The following is an 11,718-nucleotide window of genomic DNA, read 5'->3' on the forward strand; positions in this document are numbered from 1 at the left end:
TAAATCTATTATAAAATAATTATTTTATAATAAATTTATTAAAAAAATATTATTATTTTAATTTTTGGACAAAATTTTGGCGACTGTATCAATACTTTTTAAGGTATTTTAAGAATTGGTTTTTATTTGTATGGATAACTTTGAATAGACTGCTTTTTTATCGATGTAATTATCAAGTCATAATATTCAATTGTATTATAAATAAAATATAATTAAATATTTTTATTCATATATATTTCAAATATATATATATTCTCTTTCTATAAATGAGATTAACTATTTTAATTTTTGAATGAGAGTTTACTGATTGTAAATGTGTAAATTAATTAAAAATTAAGAAATAAAGTATAAATGTTATTTTTGAACTTTGAAAATGATAAATAAATAAAAATAAAAATCTTCTAAAAACATTGACAATTAAAAATAAACAAAGTATCAGTCAATAAAAAAAAGGTTCAATGTAGTTTTAAAGGTAGGAATGATAATTAAATTTAGATTCTATGGATATTTATAAAATAAAAAAAAACTCACAAAAATGAATTTTTTGTTCATCAAATAATCTAGATTTAAAAATACATTAAACCACTATAATCAAACTAATGGTAAAATTGAGATAGTATGTACAAAATTTTAGATTTGAATCATGATATCATAATTTTAATTTAAATGGAATTTAGATTAAAAATATATTAAATCACTGTGGTCAGTCTAGTGGTATAGTTAAAATAATATACACCTGATCTTAGGTTTGAATCATGCTGTCATAATTTTAATTTCAATAGATCAAAACAAAAAATCAAATATAATGGTATTATTAACAAAATTTTAAATATAAAATAGTATAAAATCTTTCTTTATTCATACTTTATGATATATTTATTATATTTTATTATTAAAGTTTAAATTTTTAAAATATTTTTCAATCATGTTATATGTTATATTTTTATTAAATTATTTACTATTGATATATCATAATTAATTAGTATTGTAATAATATTTATTTTTTGCTAATTTGTTAAATAAATACATTACAAGTGACCATATTTAAGTTAACCAAACTGTACTAGTAAGCCTATTCGGCCACCTGGTTCGGCCGTTCGGCCACCTGGTTCGGCCGTTCGGCCACCTGCTGGTCGATACCTAATCGGCACCTGAATAGCCGAACCAGGTAGTCGATTGCCGTTCGGCCGCTAAATGATCCATAGGCTCAGATTCCTATTAATAAGAGCCAAGGATTAACCCATAATCAAGGATTAAGAGCTAATCACACTAGTAAGTCGATTAGAGGCGTATTACCTAATCTAGTAATCCTGTTGCAGGGCCCATGGGAATTCGGGCCCATAAATGTCAGTATAAATAGCGCATGTCACGAGGTAACGTCACTGTTCATTAATTACTATCGATATCTGTGCTTTGTCCTGACTTGAGCGTCGGAGTGCCTTTTGCAGGTACCTCCCCCTCACCGGAATATTCGATCGGAGTTCTCGTTCGGCCCTCAGAAAACAAGGAGATTACTGGTGTATCCTTTCGACAGGTACATTTTAGTGCCCACCGTGGGGCCGAACTGAGACGATTTTAAAGATCAACTGAGCGAAGCAATGGCGATAACTAGGAGAACGAACATGGAAGATCATCAGACTGAAGAGGAAGAACATGTGGAAGTGGTAGATGAAACTGATCTTTCTGAGACTGTTCGTCTGCTGAAACAAGAGATGGAGGCAATGAAGCAGCAGCGAGAAAAGGATGCGAGGGAGCTTTCGGCCTTGAGAGCCAAAAATGAGGCATTAAAAAATTAGGATCCATCGTGGAAACCTACTCAGGCCACAAATACACAAACCCAAGGGTCGTATCAATCCCAGGCAATTCACACCTCGACCCCTCATGCCTCGGCTGTGGCACCTAAAAAATTCCCTTCGGCCCTACCCACAGTCGGCCGACCCACAGATTTGGCAACTATCGAGTCGCACCGACACCCATTTACCCCCTCCATCATGCAGCTCCCTTTGATGGACAATTGGAAATCTTTACCTATTGATAAGTATGATGGTACCACTGACCCTGATGAACATCTTGATGTTTTTCTTACGCAGGTAACCTTGAGCACTACGGACGATGCTGCCTTGTGTCGCATTTTCCCTACATCTCTCAACGGCAGGGCTTTGAGCTGGTTCACTCGGCTACCCCCTAATTCGATCGACTCATTCAATACCTTGTCGTCTCAATTCACAGTTCAGTTTGCAACGAGCCGTCCCCACAGCTTGACATCTTTATCGCTGGTTAGTCTTCGGCAAGATAAGAAGGAGACGCTTCGAGCTTTCATGGATCGGTTCAACAAGGCAACCTTGGAAATTCGAGATCTTAACCCGGTCGTAGCACTTCATCATCTGACAACAGCTTTGAAACCAGGGCCATTCGTCAATAGCCTTTGCAAGAAACCCCCTTCAGATATGAATGACCTACGCAGGAGAGCTGACAAATATATGCAAATGGAGGAGTTGGCTGAGTTTCGGAATCAAGCCCGAGCCGAAACCATGAATAAAATTGAAAAGCCTGGAGAGCCATCATTTCGGGGTCGCAACAAAGAAATAACACTTCGAGAAAGACCTACACGAGGACCAAAATACTCGCAGTACACGCCCTTGAATGCAAGTCGGGCAACAATACTTGAGCAAGCTCTCGCCTCTGAAGTGTTGGCCGTTCCAAAAAGATCATCCACCCCATCGCGGGCCGATACCAACAAGTCTTGCAGGTATCACCGCAATCGAGGACACTCTACCGAAGAGTGCGCGACTCTGAAGGACAAAATTGAGGATTTAATTAAGCAGGGGCAGCTTCGTAGTTTTGTTGATCGGCCAGACTCGTCTCGGCCGCGCCCCTCATTTCAACCTCGACACAACGATCGGCATAGGCAAGATCATGCCGAGAGGCCCTGGCGTGAACGTAGCAGGTCACGTGAAAGAAAGGACGAGCCTACATGATCACATAGGCGAGTCATCAACACAATTGCAAGAGGATTTGCCGAAGGGGGTCCAACCTCCTCAGCCCAAAAGCGACATTTGCGTGCCGTTCGGTCGGTCCATGTGGTTGACAGACAGCCGGCTCGGAGGCTACTAGCAATCACTTTCACTGATGCCGACTTTCGGGGCATTGATCCTGTACAGGACGACCCAATGGTGATCAGTGTCGAGATTCATAACTGCATAGTTAAGAAAACATTGGTCGATCAGGGTAGTTCGGCAGACATTCTGTACTGGAACACCTTCAAGCAATTGGGCATCTCGGAGAAGGAGCTCATACTATATGATGATCCCCTGGTCGGTTTCTCTGGAGAAAGAGTAAGCACTAAGGGATACATTAAACTCTTTACCCGCTTTTGCTTTGATGAACAAGAATACAGAGAAATTCATGTGAAGTACATAGTGGTGCATGCTAGCACATCATACCATATTTTGCTCGGTCGACCATCATTAAACATGTTGGGGGCAATCCTCTCAACGCCACATTTGGCAATGAAGTTTCCATCCGAAAAAGGAAACATCCTTACTATTCATGTTGATCAAAAAGCAGCGCGGGAATGCTACTATGCCAACTTGCGAATAACTCCCATGGAAGAGAAACAAACAAAATCAAAAAGAGTTCATGCAGTAAACCCTTCGGCTAGAAACCCTTCGGCATCTGAGGAAACCCAGGCCTTGGATCTTGACCCTAGGATTAATGAAGAATAGCATGTAGAGCCAATTGAAACCAAGATCTCTTTGCAAATAGGCTCGTCACCATCTCAGGTGACTTACATCGGCGCCAGCACTCCCAAAAAAGACCATTTCGCTTTAAGCAAGGTAATCATTCGGAACCAAGATCTCTTTGCATGGGTACCTTCAGATATGCCTGGCATCGACCCACATTTCATGTGCCACAAGCTCTCTATTTGCGCCAACGCACGACCTATAGCTCAGCGCAAGCGAAAGATGGGGACCGATAGGAAACTAGCAGTCGAAGCCGAAGTAGCCAAGTTGATTGAGGCAAGATTCACTCGGGAAGTACAGTATACGACATGGCTGGCAAATGTGGTCATGGTAAGGAAGCCGAACGGTAAATGGAGAATGTGTACCGACTACACTAATCTCAACAAAGCATGCCCCAAGGATGCTTATCCATTACCAAATATTGACCGGTTAGTTGACGGAGCATCAGGGCATAAATTCCTCACTTTTCTTGACGCGTATTCCAGATACAATCAAATACGCATGCACCCCGGCGATGAGGAAAAAACAGCTTTTATCACCGATTCGGCCAATTTTTGCTATCAGGTGATGCCTTTCGGATTGAAGAACGCTGGAGCCACATATCAAAGGTTGATGAATAAGGTGTTTCAGAACCAGATTGGGAAAAATATGAAAGTATATGTAGATGACATGGTCGTCAAATCCGAAGACCTTGATCGGCACCTATCTGACCTTGCAGAAGTATTTCAACAACTTCGTAGACATGACATGCGATTGAATTCAGAAAAGTGTGTATTCGGCGTTTCCGGGGGTAAGTTTCTCGGCTTCATGCTATCGGCTAGAGGCATTGAGGCCAATCCTGACAAATGGCAAGCAATCGTCGGTATGAGAAGCCCCCAAAACCTTAAAGAGGTGCAACGGTTAGCCAGACGGCTCACGTCCTTGTCAAGATTCCTGCCATGCCTAGCTGAAACGGCAAAGCCTATCATTAGGCTGCTAAAAAAAGTGAAGAAGTTCGAATGGTCGACTGATTGTGAAGAAGCGTTTCAGACGTTAAAGCAACGCCTCAGCTCTCCTCCAATCCTCTCAAAACCCGATCCCCGGGCAAACATAGTTATATATTTGTGTGTGTCGGACGAAGCAATCAGTGTTGTGTTAGTGCAAGAAAAGGAAGTACAGCAGCCTGTGTACTTCATCAGTAGGATGCTCCAAGATGCCGAAACAAGGTATCAACTTCTTGAAAAAGTAGCGCTCGGGCTAGTACACACGGCCTGGCGCCTTCAACAATATTTTCAAAGCAACCGCGTAATAGTTCGTACCGATTGCCCTATCGCCAAGGTTTTGCGCAAACCTGAACTAGCCGGACGCATGATGGCATGGACAATCGAACTTTCAGAGCTTGACTTGTCATTTGAACCACAGGGACCGATTAAAGCACAATACCTAGCAGATTTTGTCAATGAGTTGCAGCCACAAGGCCATTTCGTCAGTGACTTATGGACGATGCATGTTGATGGTTCTTCGAACAACCAAGGCAGTGGAGCAGGAATAATCCTGCAAGCACCAACTGGGCTAATACTCGAGCAATCTTTACGATTTGCATTCAAAACCTCAAATAACCAGGCCGAGTACGAGGCATTGCTGGCCGGTTTGAGACTTGCGCAAGAAATCGGAGCTCGGCGAGTGGTATGCTGGACTGACTCGAAAGTTGTATCGGAACAAGTCAACGACAATTTTCAGGTAAAAGACCCCAACCTGCTGAAATATTATCACTTGTTTCGGAGGATGCATGACACCTTCGATGAGGTACAAGTAAAACATATGCCGAGGGAACACAACGAAAGAGCCGATCAACTAGCTCAGTTGGCTAGCAGCAGCCGAAAACTGGGACAACTAAGAACTACACTCCACCTTGACCTCGCCACTCCAAGCATAACACCGATTGAATGTTTGACGACCGAAAAGCCTACCCAAACTTGGATCACCGAAATAATGGATTACCTTGAATTTGGAAAAGAGCCATCTGATCCTTCGGCCGCCAAAAAACTCTGAACACAAGCAGCCAGGTATTCGGTCATTGGTGGACAACTATACCGCAGGGGTTTCTCGGTACCTCTCTTGAAATGCATTGATTCTGCACAAGAGGACTATGTTCTAAGAGAAGTTCATCAGGGTATATGCGGATCTCACTCGGGAGGGAGGACGTTAGCTATGAAGGTGCTTAGAGCAGGCTTTTATTGGCCAACTCTCAAAAGCGATTGCATGCAATTCGTCAAGCATTGTCTTTCATGCCAAAGACATGGAAACCTTATTCATGCCTCGGCCGAAGAACTACATAGCATTAGCTCGTCGTGGCCGTTCGCAATGTGGGGAATGGATATCCTAGGACCATTCCCGATAGCTAAAGGTCAATGCAAGTTTTTATTGGTCGCAGTTGATTATTTCACAAAATGGGTCGAGGCCGAACCGCTGGCCAACATCACAGTAGCCAATGTTCAGAAGTTCTTGTGGAAAAACATTATCACTCGCTTTGGAATTCCTTATGCCCTTGTAACTGACAACGGTCTCCAGTTCACCGATCAGAAACATAACCGATTCATCCAAGACCTCGGCATTAAGCACTGGTTCACATTAGTTGAACATCCACAATCAAATGGTCAAGCCGAAGCGGCCAATAAAGTGATCCTCACAGAGTTAAAAAAGAGATTGGGAGATGTTAAAGGAGCTTGGGCCGAAGAACTAACGGAGGTCCTATGGGCTTATCGGTGCACCCCTCAGTCCACAACAAAGGAAACCCCCTTTCAGTTAACATATGGTATTGATGCCATGATCCCCGTTGAAGTCGGGGAACCATCTTTTCGGCAACAACACTTCGATGAGAACAACAATGAGGCATCCCTCCGAGCCAAAATAGACATGGTCGATGAAATTCGTACCAAAGCGCAGATCATGGTCGAAGCCTGCAAGCAGCGCATGGCTAGGCGATTCAACTCAACACTCGCGAAGAGGGAGTTTCATGAAGGAGACCTTGTGTGGCTGGTACAAGGGTCGGCAAGACGCAACCCTCGGGAAGGCAAGTTGGCGGCCAACTGGGATGGACAATTTAGAATCCGACACAACCTTCAGAACGACGCTTACAAGCTTGAAGAACTCTCAGGCAACGTCATTCCTCGAACGTGGAACTCGACTCACTTAAAGACATATTTTAGCTAGAAACTTCTGTAAAGACAAAGAAATCATCAATGTACATGCAAGGTGCACTCTTTTCCTTGAATCGGTCTTTTTTCCCCTATAAAAAAAGTGAAAAGGGGTTTTGGCCGACAAAGTTTTTAACGAGGCACCCATTAATGAAATGCAATTCCATTCTTTATACTCCTGCTTTTAGTCAAATATATTTACAAAAAGGTTTCCCTCCCGAGTGACCTCACTCGGCCAAGGACGTACCTTCGGAGTTTGTACAAAAAGGTTTCCCTCCCGAGTGACCCCACTCGGCCAAGGATGTACCTTCGGAATTCGCACAAAAAGATTTCCCTCCCGAGTGACCCCACTCGGCCAAGGACGTACCTTCGGAATTCGTACAAAAAGGTTTCCCTCCCGAGTGACCCCACTCGGCCAAGGACGTACCTTCAGAGTTTGTACAAAAAGGTTTCCCTCCCGAGTGACTCCACTCGGCCAAGGACATACCTTCGAAATTCGCACAAAAAGGTTTCCCTCCCGAGTGACCCCACTCGGCCAAGGACATACCTTCGAAATTCGCACAAAAAAGATTCCCTCCCGAGTGACCCCACTCGGCCAAGGACGTACCTTCGAAATTCGCACAAAAAGGTTTCCCTCCCGAGTGACCCCACTCGGCCAAGGATGTGCTCCAAAAGCAGTTAAAGTCCCAGTAAACAATCAATTCCGAATGCACTCGTTCGGTTTTGATTCAAATTCCGAACGAACCCGTTCGGAACGAACCCGTTCGGCTTTGATTCAAATACAATCAATTCCGAAAGAATCCGTTCGGTTTTGATTCAAAAACAATCAATTCCGAATGCACTCGTTCGGCTTTGATTCAAAAGGCAATCAAATCGAACAAACCCATTCGGCCTTGATTCAAATACAATCAATTCTGAATGCACTCGTTCGGCTTTGATTCAAAAGGCAATCAAATCCGAACAAACCAATTTGGCCTTGATCCAAATACAATCATTTCCGAATGCACTCGTTCGGCTTTGATTCAAAAGGCAATCAAATCCGAACAAACCCATTTGGCCCTGGCTTCAAATACAATCAATCCTGAATGCACTCGTTCGGTTTTGATTCAAATACAATCAATTCCGAATGCACTCGTTCGGCTTTGATTCAAAAGGCAATCAAATCTGAACAAACCCATTCGGCCTTGATCCAAATACAATCATTTCCGAATGCACTCGTTCGATTTTGATTCAAAAGGCAATCAAATCCGAACAAACCCATTCGGCCCTGGCTTCAAATACAATCAGTTTCGAAGGAACCCGTTCGGTTGATTCAAATACAATTAATTCCGAAGGAACCCGTTCGGTTTTGATTCAAATACAATCAATTCCGAATGCACTCGTTCGGCTTTGATTCAAAAAGTAATCAAATCCGAACGAACCCATTCGGCCTTGACTCAAGTACAATCACATATGAAGGAACCCGTTCGGTTGTGATTCAAAAACAATCAAAAAAAAAAAAAGGGTGCGAATCATGGTCCAATGCCAAGTTTCTTCAATAACCAGTGCTTTTCATTAATAAATGTCAAAAGGCGCTATCGGCCAATAGTACATTCAAAATAAAGGGCTTTTACAGCAACAATGCACTCAAAGTAAAAAGGCTCTATCAGCCTGTCATACAAAAAAGTACCAAGTCTCCAACAACGATTACTCTTCGGTGTTATTGCCAGCGTCTCCTTGCACCTCGGGCTCGCCCTCTTGGTCTTGGTTCGGCTCTTCCTGTTGGGTTTCAACCTCACCATCCGAGGCGTCATGAATCTCCTCGTCTTCGAGGTCATCATTCGACGCATTACTGTCAGGGACGGCCCCCTCGACAATATCTTGGAAAGACATGAAAGATCCTTGGTAGAAATCTTTTGACATGTCAAACTCAAAGCCCTCTCTGAAACGGCCGAAGTGCTGCGCTTGCCGAAGGGCATGGCGAAACCCAGCTTCATGCTGGGCAACGATACGATCCTTGGCTTGCTCTTTCACTCGCTCCAGTTCCGCCTTGGCTTCATCCGTTCGGCGCTTTTCTTCGTTTGCGGCTTTTTGCATGTCCAGCCGAAGAGTATCGTTGTTGCGCCGCTGAACATCTAGCTCGGCCGCAAGTTGCCGATTTCTCGCTAAAGCTTTCTCGGCAACCGCACAGCCTCGGTTGTTGCCTTATCGGCATCCTCAACCCTTTGCCTTAATTACACCAGCTCGCCGATAGGCTCCATGGCGAGGTGGTGCGCGAGTGCTAGTGACCGAGATTGCACCTCGCAGAAATACTTCCATTTGGCCACAACATCGAACTGGCCTAGGAATTCACGTCCATGTTCAGAAATGGCGTTTGGCCGAACTAGTGACTCGACGGTGACCTCTTCACTCAGAAAGGCCCTAGACATTATCATAGGGGGCACACATATAATTGTCCCGCCCGGGGAAGACGCGGAGTGTTTGGACTTCTTGGGTTTCTCCGGCCTCTCCTCGTTACCTTTTCGTTTCGGCCCCTCATGAGCAACCTCTTTCCCCTTCTTCACCTTTCGGCGCTTCCGATCTGGAGTGGGAGGGGTTCGGTCATCCTGTATTGGACGAGGCGTTTGAGCAATTGTCGAGCTGCCCACGGCCCCCGAAGCCTTAGCCTGCTGCATCCGGCCAGCCAAAAGGTTGCGGATGTTGAACTCATCGGCACCACTTGTCACCATGATTCCTGCACAAATAATCAAGTGAACATCAATATGAATTTAGCCAAAGGCCGAAATGGAAAATCACGTACCTATCAAGTCGTTCTCCCATTGGGAAGATTCAACCACGTTTATTAATGACTTTGTCGGCAAGCGCCGAGGAAGTTGAAGTAAAAATTGCAAATCCCGTTGCTCTTCGACTGTGAGAAGCTCATCCGGCACTACATCATACAGCCGAGGGGCACGTGTCCAGTACAACGGAAAGAAGCTCCGGTCATTGGCCCCAAAGAAGAAACGCCTCCCGTTCGGACGGATAGTCACTCGAAAAAATCCAGCTTTAAAATTCTTGTAAGACGAAGTGAAACTATCTAAGAGCTACCGCCCACTCGGCTAAGAGACAACCACTTGGCCAAATCTGAAGGACGGGACGAGTAAAAATAGAGAAAAAGTAAAGGTGAAGGCTTAATATTCACACATCGGCACAGGTGCTTGAAACCTTGAAGTTGAGCCCAGCTGTTCGGGTGTAGCTAGGTCGGCGCCACATTCAAAACCTTAAGCACCCCCATGGTGAACTCATCAAACGGTAATTTCACCTTTAGGTCTCGTAAAAGGCAGTCGTACATGTAGAACGATGCCATCTTTTCGGCCTGCTTGTCCAAGCATACCAGTCCGGATTGGGAAAGGCGTTGTTTTGGCATGCACGAATTCCGATCGGATACGGCTCCTCTTTAGCGTTGAAGTTCAGACATTTAGTGTACTCCAACAAATTTGTGATCATGGTAGTATCTCGGTACCGGGAATAATATGAAGTCACTTCTCCGTTTACCCATTCGTACCCCGGTAATTCGGATGGCCCATATCTTTGCCGATTCGAGACACGTTTCGCTCCGGTCGGCATCTCTTCACTCCCGCTAGTTGAAGCCTCTTCGGATGTACTCACATTTTCGCTAGACTTGTCCCCGTTCGGCGATGGTATTTCCCTTTGCACCGGCCTCGAAGCCCTAGACGACGACCCCTCGGATGATGATGACCGAGCCACACTAGCGGAAGAGCTCTCGGAAGAAGTAGCCATTCAATCAAACTTACCAAAAATCTGAATGTGAAACGATCACTCGGCGCGCTCTGCTGGATCTTTGATATCGCTCGAATGATACTGTTCGGCTGAGAATGATACGCGTGAGAGGCCCTACCACACATCGCTATATATAGCAAACGAAAAAGGGCGGGAAAAATTCAAAATTTCGAAAAATGTAAATGCCTGATTTTCAAGATCCAACGCTGGAGATCGCCCCAACCTCTCAACTTCCCACATAACGACAACTCATTTCTATACCCTTGTAAAAGGTACCCCTTCTACAAGGCTAGGGGGCAAGTGTACTAGTAAGCCTATTCGGCCACCTGGTTCGGCCGTTCGACCACCTGCTGGCCGATACCCAATCGGCACCTGAATGGCCGAACCAGGTGGCCAATTGCCGTCCGGCCGCTAAATGATCCATAGGCTCAGATTCCTATTAATAAGAGCCAAGGATTAACCCATAATCAAGGATTAAGAGCTAATCACACTAGTAAGCTGATTAGAGGCGTATTACCTAATCTGGTAATCCTGTTGCAGGGCCCATGGGAATCCGGGCCCATAAATGTCAGTATAAATAGCGCATGTCACGAGGTAACGTCACTGTTCATTAATTACTATCGATATCTGTGCTTTGTCCTGACTTGAGCGTCGGAGTACCTTTTGCAGGTACTTCCCCCTCACCGAAATATTCGATCGGAGTTCTCGTTCGACCCTCAGAAAACAAGGAGATTACTGGTGTATCCTTTCGACAGGTACACAAACCATAACAGGTTTAAGAACAAGTTTATAAAGATACAAATATGTATATAAATTCTACTTGCTATTCATGTAAATACAATTATAGTGACAGATATAGTACCTTAACAAATTTTACCAATAACCATCCTTATTTGAAGGTTGAAGCTCATGTGATGTTTTAATCGATAAATATTAGTAATTAGTAAGTTATTTTAATCGAAAAGATTGGATCTGACTCTCTCCTTATCAAATGTAAGTAATTAGTAGTGTACTTGCTTGTTGGACATGACAGATATGTA

The 11,718-nt window shown here is 44.1% G+C and overlaps 2 protein-coding genes across 2 annotated transcripts; both read left to right on the forward strand.

Annotated features, from left to right (window-relative positions):
- Nucleotides 1-1,598: 1,598 nt before the first annotated feature.
- Nucleotides 1,599-2,978, forward strand: LOC109814229 (uncharacterized). Its single transcript, XM_020378597.2, has 2 exons — nt 1,599-1,781; nt 2,091-2,978. Exons 1-2 carry the CDS (start codon nt 1,599-1,601, stop codon nt 2,976-2,978), a joined length of 1,071 nt encoding a protein of 356 aa, XP_020234186.2.
- Nucleotides 2,979-3,170: 192 nt separating this feature from the next.
- Nucleotides 3,171-3,725, forward strand: LOC145950240 (uncharacterized). Its single transcript, XM_083061300.1, has one exon. It carries the CDS (start codon nt 3,171-3,173, stop codon nt 3,723-3,725), a length of 555 nt encoding a protein of 184 aa, XP_082917426.1.
- Nucleotides 3,726-11,718: the final 7,993 nt, after the last annotated feature.

Source organism: Cajanus cajan, chromosome 8 (genome assembly GCF_000230855.2).
Source record: "Cajanus cajan strain Asha chromosome 8, NIPB_CcT2T_4, whole genome shotgun sequence".
Classification (NCBI taxonomy): Eukaryota; Viridiplantae; Streptophyta; class Magnoliopsida; order Fabales; family Fabaceae; genus Cajanus; species Cajanus cajan.